Source organism: Furipterus horrens, unplaced genomic scaffold (genome assembly GCF_987537825.1).
Source record: "Furipterus horrens unplaced genomic scaffold, mFurHor1.1.pri manual_scaffold_8, whole genome shotgun sequence".
NCBI lineage: Eukaryota > Metazoa > Chordata > Mammalia > Chiroptera > Furipteridae > Furipterus > Furipterus horrens.
This window is the reverse complement of record NW_028327178.1, coordinates 28,808,534-28,825,524: the sequence shown is the minus strand read 5'-3', so window position 1 is coordinate 28,825,524 and position 16,991 is coordinate 28,808,534. Positions and strand designations below refer to the sequence as shown.

Below are 16,991 nucleotides of genomic sequence, written 5' to 3'. Positions count from 1 at the left end.
TGTTGTTTGTTCTGATGTCAGAGAAGCCACATAAGTAAACTAGCTCAATGACGAATTTCTGCTGTCTTCAGAATTCAGTGAAGTTTTAAAAACCTTAATGTTTTTAATCACCTTCTGCAATGAGGGAGAAGGGGTCTCAAAATGCCATACAGTGAGGGCTTTCTCTGCCTTTCCCTAAAGCTTATCAGATGCCTGGGCTTGCTAGTTGTTTATAAGGACTGACTGGGGCAGACAGACCAAAGGATCAGAAACCAGCACAGAACTCCCAACTCTTACCATAATTATATCCTTGATACTTATCATTCAAACGCTTCTGGCATATTTCTCTCAGCAAAGATCCCCTGTGTTAGGGACAGAAGGGTACAATTAAAGGCTACAGTCTCTACTTTGATGTCATGACCAATTGCTGTCACTTAGTTAGACCCCTAAGCTCACATAACTAGGTTAAAATTTCTTCTGCTTATATGTTTTTCTCAAGTACAAGAAATTACACATTTTATGCCTATTTCTAGGATTCATATATGAGGTCTAAATTTTTATTGGCTTGCCTGCTTGAAACCCTTTTAGAGACTCCTTTGGCAATGACTTACAACCCAGACCCTAGAAGCCTATGTACGAACTAGCCCTTGCCTACCCGCCTCTTAGCCTCAGCTGTCATGGGGTTACTGCACTCAATCACAATACTTAGTCATATCAGCTTCTGATCAATTTCTAAAAACAATTTCTAGAATTGCCTCAAGATCATGATACTAGTTCTTTCCTATACCTAGAACATTCTTCCTCATTCACCCCTGCCCTCTCCTTTCACACACGCATCACTGCCACCTAACTTCATGTAGGGCTTCTATATTAGTCTCTATTAGGGCATACTATTTATTTCATTCTTACCATAAATGCAGACACTGTTTGATTGATTGGTTAGTTATTTGGTTGGTTGGTTAGTTGGTTGGTTTACTATCTATCTTCTGCTTTATGGGGCAGAGATTCTCTGACTTGCCCACCCCAACATCTCTTGACATCTTCCACGGTGCCCAGCACATTGTAGGTGCCCAATAAACATCTGTTGGTATCGTAGAATGTGAATAGTGGTATGGGTATAAAACCCCCTCTCATACTAAGTAAAGTTGTTGGGAGTCCTCAGAAAATCTTCTTACTAGTAAGATAAATACTTTTACTATTGAAAATATCAGCTACTATAAATAAGCCCTTAAATCAAACATCTAGTGTAAGAGTATAAAGGAGATGAAAAAGTAAAGTCTTAAGCTTGACATAGAGAGAGGTGGTAAATGTGGATAAAGACAAGCACCAGCAATTTACTGATGTGAGAAAAGCAAATGATGGGGGCAAAATTGAAAAGAAAAAAAAAACTAGAGTGATATTGGGCAAGAACTGAAACTTTTTTTTATGCTCTCCAGTCTCTTTCATTTTGTATTAGTTTGCTAGAGCTGCTGTAACAAAATACCACCAGCTGTGCATCTTGAACAACAGAAATTTATTTTCTCACAGTTCTAGGGGCTAGAAGTCCAAGACCAAGATGCCGGCAGGGTTGATCTCTCCTGAGGTCTCTCTCCTTAGCCTACAAATGGCCAGCTTCTCCTGTGTCCTTACATGGTCTTGTCTCTGTGCATGTACATCCTTAGCCCTCATCCTCTTCTGATAAAGACACTAGTCATATTGAATTAGGGTCCATCCTTATGGACTCATTTAACCTTAATCACCTCTTTAAAAAAGTCCTATCACCAAACACATGAATTTTTAAGAGATACAAATAATTCCAACACTGAATTCACAGAATTGTATGCCTTTAATATGTTTAATGTGTAGGCTATGATTTGATTGACCCTTTTCCCTAAATGTTGTTGATTTTTTTAAATGTAAATTTATTGCAACCTGTTGAAAGAAAAAAGAAATTATCTCACCAATTGACGATATCTCTTTTATATGTGTTTTCATTTCCTTGTTAATACTACTCTTTTCTTTAGTGAAATATTTAGGAACTTCAGTTATAGAACTAGACTTCTGAGAGTCTAATACATTTTAAGTTTCCATGGGAAATGAGGGTGACACTACCAATGTAATGAGGTTATAGATTTAAATTAGCTAGTATAGTAATGGGCACATGGTATTAACTCAATGTTAGTTCCTCCCTTAATTTTGACTAAAACTGAAGGCATCTAAAAAGTTAGATTTTTAGCCCTTGCTGGTGTGGCTCAGTTGGTTGGAGAATCATCCCATACACCAAAAGGTTAGGGGTTCGATCCCCGGTCAGGGCATGTATGGGAGGCAACCAATCAATGTTCCTCTCTCACATCATGTTTCTCTCTCTTTCTCTCTCTCCCTTCTTCTTTTCTCTCTAAAATCAATAAACATATTTTTTAAAGTTATATTTTAAAATTTGATTTTGTAAAACCTGTCCATTATAAATATGGTCGAAATAAACTGATAGCTCATGTGTAATGGATGAACTTCAAATTATGCTCTCTTCAAATGTGCTAAAATAATCCAGATGGGACATGGTCTAATATGTTGTTTGATAAATTGTATAAAAAGGACATTTTAATTAAAATTTTATGGCAATGTGCAGCTTTGCTTAAAGAAGCAAGGAGAAAGATGAGAAAGCTATCACCGTTAAGCTAACTCCTCCCTTTGTTTAGGAAATCAGAGATATAAAAACACCATCTATTGCTTCTCTAAGCTCATTTATTGATTCAACTAAACTATTTTTCCCCTTTTTGATATAACCTAGAATACTGAACAGTAAGTAACCAATCACATTTTTTAGCAGAAAGCTAATTTATATATAAGGATATTATGGTACAAAAATGGTCATACCAAGACAGCATTTCTTGCTTTTTAGAGGTAAGAGTATAAAGAATTCTTGCATAGAGTCTTACCATGTGCCCAGCACTGCTCTAAACACTTTACATGGTATTCCTCCTGAGAAGCCATGCAGTAAGTTACCGTTGTATCCCTGTTTGATAGATGAGGAAGCTGAGGCACAAAGAGACTGAGTGGCGTGCCCTGAGTCACACAGCTAGTAAGTGAGAGGGCTGGGGTGTGAATCCAGCAATGATCCAGCCCAACCTCCCAGCCACTCTTTTATAACATCCCTACCAGTTACTCACTTCTGGTAAGAATAAGCATTTTTAAGTGGAATCTTAAGCCCTTCAGATGTCATCTGCTTTCCTAAACTTTAAAACAACAATGAAATGTGAACCAAAAGAAGATTTTCCATGATTGGGGGTGGGGAAGGTCTGATGTTGATAAATATGAATGAGTATAATGATATTTCTATGAACTTTAGCACCTATAAAAAACAGGTAAGGAATCTGTATGCAGCCATAGACTATATCTCGATTTTTTACTTTGCCCAAAGTGAATATTTTACAGTTCTTATTTAGATGGCATGACTAACTTTAAAGTGCATTATTTTCTCTGTATTCTTCTGATTTTCTCAAAGTGTTGAGGATGCATGCATGCAGAGCCCGGAAAGACGTAGAAGAGGTGGACCAAAGACCATGATCTTACCAACCTAACTGAGCTAACCTTTAATCATTCTTTTGTCCAACTAATTCTTAGGTAGTTCTTGCTGTGTTCCAAGCACTGTGCTGAGCACTCAAGATCTAATGGTGAAAAGATGGAACCATTCAGCCCTCAAAGAAATTACAATTTAGTGAAGGACAAGACAAGTGAAAAGGCAATTCTAATGCAAAGGGGTGACAGCTATAATCAGGGCAGTGCAGTGCAGAGTGCTATGGAGTCTGTGAGAAACTACGAAACTGCATTCAGAGGTTGGAGGTGTGGGTAGGAAGTGACAGCTAAAGCCAACAGTGGGATGAAGAGGAATTAGCCAGGCGGGCATGTGTGGAGGCGGCAGAGAGATGGTTTGAGGCAGAGAGAATATGGTGCATCTGAGGAACTTAAGTTGGGTGAAGCTACTAGAGTAATGGGGGTAAAAGATAAAGCTAAGTTGTGCAGGACCTTATACATCTTATTTAGGAGTTTCAAAAATGAGAACCTATTAAAGAATTTTATCCATAGGAATGTTATAGCCAACTTCATTTTTGAAAGATCGCTGACAGAAAATGAATTGGAGGGAAAAATAAGTCTAAAATCACAACAGCCTGTTGAGAGGACTTTACACTAATTCAGGGTCAGATGATAGTGGCCTGGAGCACCTCCATGGTGGTTGGAATAGAAGCAAGTGGAGGAATTTGAGAGTTTGTAGGAGATAGAATGCAAAGCACTATAACTGATTATAACGGAATGGGTTGTTAAAGTAAAGACCTCAGTAAAGGAGTTTGAAGGCATCCCTACAGAAAAGCCATTATTATGCTGATTTTATTATTATTTTCCATGAAGATTGCCATTTCTTGATTTCCTCTCTTTTCCTTTCAAACCAGTCATTAAAGAGTTAACGTTGGAACTTTAAGAGTTTGTTCATTTCCCTCCCCATTTCCAGTCCCATAAAATCGCTTCTTGGACCCCATGATCACTTCATTCTTTTCCACCCTGACTCTTATGCTCACTAACTCCTAAAGGCCTGAACAGGGCTCTATCCCATAGCACTTTGCTCTCAACCAACTGCAAAATATAGGATATAACCTCATAAAGTAATCTTAGTGTTAATTAATAATGCCTTCTCAGGCAGTAATCCTCCTATTAGCTATTTGCATTTTAATAGAAGAGTAGTACCTGAGGCCTAATGACCTTAAAAATTAATCTTTATTGATAAAATTCCCATCACCATTTAGACAAATGAAAAAATAGTAAGGGAAAACATACAGGTATTTTTGGTGACCTTTGGATCACATTATTTGGTTGGCTTCCCCACCATGGAAGTCAGAACAGGCCTGCAGAGAAACAAGCAAAATGTGAATAAACCCTGAGTTCCCAGCGATCTTTGCTAAATCACAAGTTAGAAAGATTGCTTAGCTGGGGCCTCTTGAGTTTCCTAAAATGCCATTTTCAAATCGCTAGCAGCAGCCATTGGCCATGTGTTTAAGGTAGAAACTGGAGAGCTTTCGAAATAATAGATCTTCCCACTCAAAATTCAGTCTACATAGCAGCCACTTTTTACTTCGTCATAGTCTTGTAGCAAGATTACTGATTATAAAATCTTGTAATGAATAGCCAGGGATGGAGAAAGTGTTAGAATCACTATTTCTTTAGTGATTTAGGGATTATTGGCCATTCATTTCCAACTATTTATAATTGAAGTCTTGAAATAATGGAATTTATCAGAGGAATGCCTCATTCACCCTTGTATAATTTGAACATCCTGAAGTGGCACATGTGGGCTCATAAATCGTTTGTGTGCACAAGGTGGTGATATATCACTCACCCCTCATTCGATCGGTGCTGCAGGAGGAAAAGCATGGAAGTCTGAGTTATAGCTTGCTAGACAGAATCCCATAACTTCACATCTTACATTTCCAGGGGGCTTTTTTTTATTTTATGTAACCTTCATATTATTTATTCTTGCTGGTTATTCATGATAAAAGACACTTTTATTCTGAGGTTTTTTTCTATCAAGGATTTTTTTTTATTATTTATTTATCAAAATACAAATGTTTTTGATGAAGTCACTTTCAGGCAGGCAAACAAATTATTGTCCTGGACTTGGAGCAATGGGCTCTGTTGTCTACACAGTGTTCAGTTAGGCTTAGAGACACTGATACATCAACCAGAAACCAGAAACATGTTAAAATCAAATTAAATTGTTTCTTTGTGAATAATTTTATGTTTAAAGCAAAGACAGTGTACCATCCTCTTTCTTATTAAAACTGCTGCAAGAAATTTAGTTATTATTTTTAACCACTGCAGAGTGCAGATAATGTATTAAAGCATCAATTTTCCAGAACTAATTCCTTTGGCTATTAAAATTATTTTCTTACTCCAAGTCGTTTGTATGCTAATTGAAATCTCAATCCACAGGGATTGATACTATACATATGTCAGCATGAAATCCTAAAAATTTCTGTCATAAGGATATGTTTGTAAAATATCACACATACTATATGGATAGCTGTTAAATACTCATGAAAAATTATCTTTTTTATATAGTTTATGTTTGAGGTTCATTTCTTGTATTTAGATTTTCCATTTTATTCTCAAGATCTTCTAGAACCTTGCTATTCAAAGTGTCCTTGGACCAGCAGTATCAACATATCTTGGAAGCTCGTTCTTATAAATTCAGATTCCCAGGTCCCATCCCCCAACCTACCTCCTACCACCACTTTAGAATCAGAAACTGCATTATTACAACATCCCTAAGTGGTATGCATATACACTAAGTTTAAGAAGTCCTGCTCTAGATCGCTGTTGGTTGATAGATGTCATTTTGAAGGAGACAAGAATCATTAATGAATCTGAACAGGTTACTTAAGAGGCAAAATAATAATATTGTATTAACTAACATTTTTTAAAGTATATTTTATTGATTATATTGTTACAATAGTTCCAATTTTTTCCCCTTTGCTCCCCTCCGCCCAGCACCCCCCTTCCCCAACAATCCCACCGCCCCCCCAGTCCATGCCCATGGGTCGTACATACAAGCTCTCCTGCCTCACCCTTTCATATATTCTTCTTCTTCTTTTTTTTAATAATTAATTAATTAGTTAAATATTTTAACAATAAAAAATAACAATCCCTCCTTCTCAGACTTAAGACCCTTTACAATCTTATAAAGGACAATGGACGAAGGTCTCGAGCTCCTCTAGCTGCTTCAAGCTGGACATGGTCGTCGTCCTACCTACTCTTGGGTCAAGAAATCCCTAATAAGAGTGGGGGTGTGGAGGGGAGGGTGGCCTTCCCACAAGGGGAAGGATCGTGCAGACTCCAGGTTGGTTGGCTGTCTCTGGACAACAGCGTGCTTGGTTTAACAGGCTGGCATCCTTGTTGTATTCTGGGGGCAATAGGGTTAAAGGACATCATTCAATCCGTAACCACTAGATGACAAAAGACAGGTATTAATTTTTCAATGTCCCACATTAGGGAAAAGAATGGCTTCTTTGGAGGAAGGTATGCCAGGTACATCTCACCTGTCCAAAACCGTTTTGCCCATTATACTTAGTTTGGACTGAGGGAAATATTTTAGGTTTTCCCCCTCTCAGGCCTCTGGGCTCTTTCTGTCCAAGCCATTAGGATAGAAAAGAGAAACCAGTTTTAAAGTGAAGCCCACAGACCACCCCGTTCTTCACCAACCCAGCCACTTAGTTCAGCCAAACCATTGAGTCTCAGGAGGCAGCAATGCAGACAGGATTAAGTGAGGCCTATACGTACAGACAATCAGTCAGGTAATGAGATCGTAGGCTTATGCCCTTTGAAAACAGAAAACACATGTTAATTTATGTAACATAACCCACATACAAGTCTCTAAATCTGTAGGACTGTCTTATCGGAAAGATATCCAGTTGCAAGGCATTTGACATTCTTCTTGCCTGTAAATTAAACATCTTTGATAATGCCACAGACATAGTTTAACTTTCAAATGAAAACAAATTTTAAATGAAAAGAAAGTTTAAAGATGGTTAGCTGCACTACTTTATAGTCTACCACTGGGCATTGTGATCTTCCTTGAATCGTCAATTTTCTCCCTAAGATTACCCTCCTTGTCATTAAAGGGACTGCATTAAGTCCATTGTTAATTTGTCCTGTTCATTTGCATAAACACAACAAGAGCAGCAAATGATCACTTATGATCTTTAATTCTGCTTTGCTGGAACTTACGCAAGGAACATTTAGGGTGACCTTCAGTCTCCCCTTCAAGGCACAGAAGCAGATCCACATACCTGGCATTCAGCCTTGCCTGTAAACACCTGTCTTTTCCAGGTCCTCCTGGTTTTCCATTGTGCCTTAAGGTCCCTTCTAGCCATCTTTCAGGAAAACAACCTTCATTCCTTCCCTGGAAAGATTGCTATGGACCACTCATCCATCCAAGGTACCAGGCCTTTTATCTCGTGGACTTTTATTACCTTTGAAAGTCAGTCCCAGTTGCTCAGGGCTTTTTGGTAACAACCAAAGCCCAAGCATGTCTCCTTTAGGCATGATATTCGATTCAAAGTCTTAGTTAAAAAACAAACAAACAAAAAAAAAAACCTCTATTAACAACTGGTCTTATTAGTTTTATGCAAAGAAACTTAGGTCATTACTTACTTCTTTAGAATGCCAAATTCTGGAGGGATCAGATAGGGAGAAAAGTATACAGTGTGAAGGAAAATCCTTGTCCTTCTAATATTCACTGAACTTGCATTTCTATTCTTTATATTTTTATTTAATTTTTGTTTGTTTTTCCATTACAGTTGTCTCACTTTTTTCCCCCTCTTGCTTCCCTGCACCCTGTCCCCCCTTCTTCCACATTCAGTCTCCACCCAGTTGTCCATGTCCATGGGTCATTTATACATGTTCTCTGACTAGACCCTTCCCCTTCTTACCACTTCTCTCCCTCCCATCTCCCCCTTTGTTACTGTTAGTTTATTCCTTGTTTACATACCTCTGGTTCAATTTTGCTCATTTGTTTGTGTTGTTCATTAGTTTCCTGTAACAGGTGATAGCATAAGGTAATTTTCTTTTGTTGCCTGGCTTATTTCGCTAAGCATAATTCTCTCTAGTTCCAATCATGTTGTTGCAAATGGTAGAAGTTCCTTCTTTCTTTCAGTACTTATTCATTGTCATTTTCCCCCTTTGTACTCGTGTTCCTCTCTGTGTCTCTCTGTTTCTTCATCTTCTTAAAGCAGACCCTTTAGCATCTCTTGCAATGCTGGTTTGGTGGAGATGTATTCTTTTAGCCTTCTTTTGTCTTGGAAACTCCTTATTTCACCTTCCATTTTGAATGAGAGCCTTGCTGGGTAGAGTATTCTTGGTTGTAGGCCTTTGTTTTTCATTACTTGGAATATATTTTGCCATTCCCTTCTGGCTTGTAGTGTTTCTGCTGAGAAATCTGATGATAGCCTTATTGGAGCTCCCTTGTATGTTATTAGTTGTTTCTCTCTTGCTGCTTTTAGGATTCTCTCTTTGTCTTTGAATGTTGGCATTTTAATTATGATGTGTCTTGAAGTGGGCCTGTTGGGGTTCATCTTCATTGGGACCCTCTGTGCTTCCTGGACTTGCGTGACTCTTTCTCTCCTCATGTTAGGGAAGTTTTCTGTCATTAGTTTTTCAAAGAGGTTTTCTATTCCTTGCTCTTCTTCTTCTCCTTCTGGAATTCCTATGATACGGATATTATTACATTTCATGTTGTCCTGCAGTTGTCTTAGAACCTCTTCAGTCTTGTTCAGTCTTTTTTCATTTCGTTGCACTGTCTGGGAGTTTTTGTCTACATTGTCCTCCAGCTCGCTGATCCGATCTTCTGCTTCCTCTAGCCTGTTTTTAATTCCTTCTACTGTGTTCTTCAATTCAGAGATCGTATTCTTCATTTCCTCCTGGCTCTTTTTGATAGCTTCCATGTCCTTTTTGATGCTGGTATAATTCTCAGTAAGTTCCTTATAGTTCTTCTGGAGTTCACTGTAGTTTTTCTGGAGTTCTTTGTAGTTTCTGCTGAGCTCATTGAGCTTCTCCATAATCCATGCTTTCAATTCCATATCTGATAGTTGGCTCCCCTCTATTTCATTTAGCACTCTTTCTGGGGACTCTACCTTTCCTTTCGATGGGGGGTTGTTTCTCTGTCTCCCCATTTTTGTGACTCCTATTGTTTGTTGGTGCTTCTTAGATTTATCTGCACTTCCTGGATCTGCCCCTGGTGGCGTCAGATCCTGTACCAGTCTGGCCCTAGGCAGCCTGTTGGAGACTTCCAGGGATCTACTGCCTTTGTCTGACTCCTTTAGTTGTTAATCTATTCAATCTGTGATTAGCTGTCAGGCTTAAGGACTGTGGGTGTGGCAGCTTAATTCCTGTAGGCTGGGCTTTTGCTTCCCCTCAGGCTGACGCCACTTGGCTGGGAATGGTCTGCCTGCAGTGTGGGGATGAGTCAGCACTGGGACCCGGCCGGCAGCTTCCCCAGCTCTCCCCTCAAAGCCACCACACCAAACTCTCCCCAAGAGTCTCCAGTCCTCTCTGCCTTCCCTCTGCTTGAGCCCAGGGTAAGTGGGGGCCAAAATATTTTTTATGTGATCTGCTTAAGAGCTCTTTTTCTCCAGCTGTTTCTCTCCAGCTAGCAAGAAACCCTGTGGCTTTTCGCTTTTCTCAGCTGGATACTATTTTACTTCCCACTCTGTTGCTGTAGGCTGGGAAGCTCAGCTGGGGGTTTAGACCCTGCCCTTCTCAGGGGGAATCCCCAGCTGCTGATCTGTTTCTCAGTCCCTTCAGCTGCCACCCGTGTGAGCCCAGCCAGCCTTTCCGCGTCTCCGCACTCCCTACCGGTCACGTTGTGATGTAGCGGCCTTTTCTGTCTCTCCGTGGTTATAAGACTTCTCTCCAGCTGGTGTTCGGTTGGTTATTCCAGATGATTTCTCCAAAATTACGTTGTAAATCCAGACTAGTTCTGGGAGGAAGTTAGTGTAGCTTCCACTTACTCCTCGCCATCTTGTTTCTCTCTTAACTAACATTTTTTAATCATTTTATGTGTTCTAGGCGTTATATTAGCTTGATGCTTTTTACTGCATTCTCTCATTTGGGAAAAAGGAAAAGGGAAGACTTTTTCTAAAGATGGAGAAGTGACTTGGTAAATGGAGAAATTCAGGAATATTCTAGGTAGTCATCAAGCCCAGAGAAAAGAGCTATATCTGGAGTGGAAGTATTTAGAATAAGAGCAGATATAGTTTATATACGTGAAGAGCATAGGCTAGAGCAGAGATAATGGAAACAAGAATGTCTTTCAAATGATGGGAAAAAATGTTACATTAATGGATTCAGCCAACTAGAGAAGAGCTATTAGGGAGTGACATAACTAAGATGTCACTGGAGATACATAATGATTTTCACTCATGTTCTCTCTTTAGAACAAAAGTTAAGGGACTATGTTGCATGTTTACCTTATATGCAAATATACATATAAATGAAATAAATATATGTTACTTAAATAGATCTAAGACTTGGCAATGAATAATTCTTGCAACCTTAATATTGGCAGAGAAGTGTGTCATTTTAAATGTGTAATCATGAATATTAATTTGTTCTTTAAGGAACAGACTTAAGTATAAGAGCAATGGAGGAAAATATAAGTAAATTTGGGGATAAGAAGAACTATTTTCTAACCTTCATTCTGACCTCGTACTGTAATAATGGATAAACCAAACTATGACCAGCTAGTCTTATCAAAAAGATTCATGATACTAGTATGTTGCATAGAATTTTTTTGATGGCACCCAACTTTAGTCTTTAGTGAAGGGCCTTCTAGAATATGAGAGTTGATATTTGCATTAGTGTTTTTTATTTACTTGCTTATATTTGCATTAGTTTTTTGGGACTCTGTTCATCCTTATTGTAGAACAAACAATTCCTATAAATTTATAGGAGGCACTAAACAATTCCCATTAGTGTCATTAGAAACCACTACTATAATTCCTCTTCTCTGGAAGTAAATATAAAATAGCAAGTTACCTAGATAGTGATATTATTGATGAGAATCATATTAGTCATCTATTACTACATAACAAATTACCCCAAAACTTAGCAGCTTAAAACAACAAATACGTTTTATCTCATAGTGGGTCAGGAACCCATGGTCGGTATAGCTAGGTGCCTGTGCTACAAGAGGACTTCCATGAGGCTGCCATCAGGCTGTTGGCTGGGGCTGTAATCTCATCTGAAGGCTCTGCCATGTGGGTTCATTCACAGGGTGCTGGCTGGCTCCAGCTCCTTACCACATGGGCCTTTTCACAGGCCACCTTATGACATGACAGTTAGCTTCCCACGGAGCAAGCGATCCAAAAGGGTTCAAAAGAGAAAAAACATGTCAAAGGTGGAAGCCATGGTCTTCCATTACTTCTGCCATATTGTATTCATTAGAAGCAAGTCGGTAAGTCCAGCCTGTACGAAAGGGAGAGGATTACAGTACACACAAGTGTGAGTACCTGGGTTGGGGATCACTTCAAGCTGACCACAGTTGCTTGTCTTTTAATCTAGCTTCCGTATTTTCTAACATGTGCATTTTGAACATATACATATGACTTGTGTAATAAGTAAATAAAGAATGTTAAAGGCAATGAAATTAAAGAGAAACTATTCTTTTATCAGAAATATTGATCAAAAATGGCACTCCTCTTTGGAGCTTTCTTAGTAAGACAACTGAATTGAGAAAAGACAGGATTTATTTATGACCTTCCTGGCCACATATTAGGTTCATGTTGTGGATTCATATTATGAATCTAAGTCTGAGATAATTAACCTAATAGGGTTTTATATAGCTTTCAAATTTTTGCACTGAAAAATTGGAATAGCAAAACCCCTAGTGGTGATATGAATACATCAGTCTTTTTCATTGCCTAACAGTCTCCTTGCTTTGTTCTCAATAGTATGCTTGAGAGTTCAAACCGGCTTGATGAAGAACACAGGCTGATTGCCAGGTACGCGGCGAGACTGGCAGCAGAGTCCACTTCGTCTGTAAGTAGTGTGTGAGAGGATGTCACGTTCATTGATCATCTTACAGTGGTGCTACAGCACCAGAGCTCAAAAGTTGCTACTCTCTGGTCTGCAAGACCTAAAAATGGTCTGATCTTATGCGGCTTCCTTTTTTCCCCTTTTCATCTGTCATTCTGTATGGCATAGATCTTAGCTTAAGATACTCGGTGATAATGTTGATAAAACAGCCTAACGCCTTATTTCTCTGGATAATTCCTGATCCGTCAATATAAAGAGCAAAACAATGACTCAAATCCACAACTGATCCAGATAAGTTTTTACTTTTATCAATATGTAAAAAGTATATGAGAAAGAGAAAATTATGTAATGAAATCAGAAGAAAAGCCTGGTCACAGGTCAAAGCTGTCATATGCCAGATTTAGTTATAGAAAGTCATTCAGGATATAAAACATGGGATCTCAGACTTCTTCATTAGCAACACAAATCATTTCTCTGTTAAAAGAAATGCTAATTAAAAATTATAGAAAAGCTTTATGAAAGCCAGACCATTACCATGTTTAATCATTCCTGCAATCATGCTTCTGGGTATTAAAATGCACACTGATTTCCTTCACGTCTTTGGGCTTAGGCAATTGATGCCATTTTTAAAGCTTGGCATTCTTTGGTAGAAAGATGAGTTGTGATTTTTAAAATGTCTTAAAAGCAATAAATATTGACATTGAGGAATTTCTGCAATGTACTATGGAGCAAAAAAAGCAAGACACAGGGAAGTATATATACTCTGACTCTATTTTTAAAGAACAATGACAAATTAACTCTTGACTAAATATACATATACACATATAAAAATGTGGTATATTATTACATATATGCATGCATACATGTATGTATAGGCATAATCATATACCATAAATAATTATATATCATATTTACATGTGTATATGTATGTTTAATCAGTTATTAATTTGTATATTATATATATAATTTGTTAGGAGTTAATTTGTATGTGTATGTATGATTTTATATATATATATATAATTTTATAAGAATTGAGAAACCTTTAACTGCATATATTAAAGCATCAAAGTTAAGTTGCATATAAAGAAATGCTAAAAGTATGTTGACCAAAAGAAGAAAAGGAAGTCTTATTATGATTTTAAAACTATGAAATTTCTAACTGCACATTAGAGTGATTGAACAGTAATTCCAGAGAGTTATCTCAACAGAAAAGTGTTTTTATACCCGCCTATATTAAGAGAATAGTTGCAATGGGGACAGCATAGTAGGAATGAAATAGCTCCCCAAAGACTTCAAATCAGAAAGCTGGAAAACAATTTTTTCTATATTTTGTGTATTTGCCTGCCAAAGAATTCTGTTCTGCTTTCCATTGCACAGATGTACTCCAGATCCACAGAAAAGTTGGTCCTGAGAAAAGGAATGGCAATTTCATTTCATATATTTGCTTTTTTTTGTTTTGATAGAAATAATTTCTTTTCTCTTGTCTGCATATCTCACAGTTCCTGTCTTCTCAAACACACGTGGGTTCCCATTTCCGATATTAAACAGTGTAAACCACATGTTTTACAGCAGCCAACTCAGCAGAGAAGTGCTCCTGACATTTCCTTCACCATCGATGCAAATAAGCAGCAAAGGCAGCTCATCGCAGAACTAGAAAACAAGAACAGGTACGGCTTCTCAGACATGTTGGCGTTTTTATCAAAGGGTGTGTTTATTGGTAACCTATAGTCATGCTTCAAAACAGCCAGGTTTGTCTCCCTGTATGCGCGTTTAGGGGCACATCTAAAGCCAGTGATGCTGGCTTCTGGGAAGCTAATCTTTAGATTTTAGATCTTCAGAAGCTTCATGAGGAAAGATATACATATATAATTTTGAGATATCAACACAATTAATGTTTTCTCTCTAGACAGCCTCATTTCCCCTTTTTGACACACTTATTTTTGTTAAAGAGCTGTCTGATGCAGAAGGACCTTCCTGAGTAATAGGAAGAAATTATCTCTGCCACCCAGGGACAAGTGGAAGGCTCTCCAAAGGGGGTCCCTAAAAGGACCCCATGCTAAAGGAGTCATTTCGACTGTTATCACTATCACCCAGATGTTCAAGCAAAACATCTTCATACCCAGTCCATCAGCAGGTCCTTTGTTTCTTCAACACAGATTGAATCAGTCCACCCCACAGCATATCCCATAATTGGCCACTTCATCTCCACCGTTACCCCTCAATCCAACCTGTCATTTCAGAAAACATGAATCATGTCATGTGATTTCCCACCCAAAACCCTCTGGTGGCTTTTCATCACACTTTGACTAAAACACACCCCTCTTACTGTGGTTTGCAAGGTCTTACCTGGCTCGATTCCTGCCTACCTTTCAAGCCTCAGCCCACCTTGCTCTTTACAATCCTGCTTCCTTCTTTATTTATAGCCTTTGCGCTCACTGCTCTCTGAGCTGAGAAAGCTCTTCCCTCAGGGTCTCTGCATGGATGACTCCTTCTCATCATTCAGGTCTTAGCTTAGAAGACCACCTACCTGGTCTTGCCCACTACCTCCTATCCCAGGAATCACTCTTTATGACAGCTGTGCACGTGTGCATGTGTGTGTGATTTATCACTGGATGAAATAATTGCATTTAAATGTTTGTTTCCTTCTTTACTGTCTGTCTTCCTTGACTGAAATGGAAGTTCTTTGAGAACAGAGGCCATGCCAAATGGCCCCAGGTTCCAGAACCATGCCTGATATGTTATAGCGACTATAGAGAGAGTGAGAAAATAATAAATAGCTGAGTAAGATCTCAAACTCAATGCTGATATAGGAACACTTGTACATTTTATATTTCTTAGCACAGCACCAAAATGTCTTAACACTTAATTCCATTCTTAAACACTGATGTCACTTCCAAGATTGAACTGTTAAAGAAGGAGATTGTTTCATGCCTGTAGAGTTTGACCTGAGAATTTTCATATAAAAGGTCAAAGCATTCTTTAGAGTTATACAGAAAAAAAATTGAAAGGAATGTACAAATTCAGTTGGCATGTTTTTATATTCTTAGAAAGATGAAAGGCAGGAGTGAAAACTCACAAGTCCACACATGTTATCTTGGTTGCCATGTTCACCTTCTCTCCACTTCTCCAAAGAACTTTGTTTTCCCTTCCAATCCTCTGCTTCCACTCAGCATGGGGATGGCACACTTGAGGGGAAAGAAATCAGGACTTCTTTTAAGGAAGTACCCCAGGGATATCTGCTTCCATGTGGGATTCCAGAATCAGCAGGAAGCACCATGAATGTCCTAAGTACCAGATGCCATCATACCGTTCTTCCTGCTTGTTTATAGAATGTTTTTGAATTTTTCTTTTTGAAGGCATGTTTTCAGGACCAGACAAAAAAATAAAGAAATGGAAATGAAATGACAGAGAAAGAGCTCCATCCTGTCCCTGAGTTCTTTCATGCTGATGAGCATTTGGTCCATCCTAAATTTTCTCTAAGCCAATGGCCCCATGCCCTCCAAAGACCCCAGGACCACATCCCAGAAGCTTATCCAGGTCACACTTCCACACCATGGAAATTTACCCCAGGGGTCTCAGAGTCTCCAAGGTGACAATTAACCTAGTAATCAGATCTCTGAGCTTCAGGGGAGGATAGAGTTCCTCACTTCACTTCATGTCTACCCTAGGTAATTCATGGAATTTTCAGCAATGATCTTTAGAAGATAATGCTTTCTTATAAACCCTTAGAGGAACCAGTTGAGGTTAATATTAGCAGTAGCAGGACTCTTCATATTACACTGTATAAGTCACAGCCTGCCTAGGCTAGACCTGTCAGAGCAAGTACCAAAGACTAAGGGAGTCTGATATATATGAGCTTCGGAGCTAACAAGCCTGGGTGCAGATCAACTCTACCACTTATGTGCTATTGAACTTTGGCAAGTCTTTGAACTGGTCTGTGTTTTGATTTTCTCATTCATGAAAAAGATAATACTAGTACCTATATACAATAGAATAGTTATGAGAATTAAATAAAATGAGATTTTAAAAGACAGGACAGTTCCTGGATACAGACTAAGCACTGAATGCTTGTTATTTATATATATCTTACCATTATTTTTCCTTATCAGATCTGTTCTTCCTTGGGCTACATGGCTCTGTCATGGTTCTGTACTTAACAACCAGCAAGGAGAACTAGTGGGAGGCATAGCATATCAGGATGTTAGCCCTGGGGGAGATCTTCAAATTCCCAGTACACTGATTTTCAGGCTGAGCTCTGCGAGATCCTGGACGCTCTGAAGAGGTGCCTGAAGGAAGGGAATAAGGGTCTAGGAGCACTCACTCTTTCTTTGACATACTGAGTTTCCATGGAATATTTCTCTTGAAGAAATGTTTCACCATGGAACACAAAGAGAGACCAAAAAAAAAAAAGTTAAAAACTACTGGATTACAGTCAGACCTTCCCACCATACTCA

The 16,991-nt window shown here is 38.6% G+C and overlaps 1 protein-coding gene across 1 annotated transcript in view; it reads left to right on the top strand.

Annotated features, from left to right (window-relative positions):
- DTNA (dystrobrevin alpha) overlaps window positions 1-16,991 on the top strand; it is a 271,240-nt gene that overhangs the window by 220,813 nt on the left and 33,436 nt on the right. Inside the window, exons 14-15 of the mRNA XM_090285660.1 lie at window positions 12,453-12,540; window positions 14,107-14,204. Of these exons, the coding sequence (XP_090141786.1) occupies window positions 12,453-12,540; window positions 14,107-14,204 (186 nt within the window). The remainder of the gene's footprint in view (window positions 1-12,452; window positions 12,541-14,106; window positions 14,205-16,991) is intronic.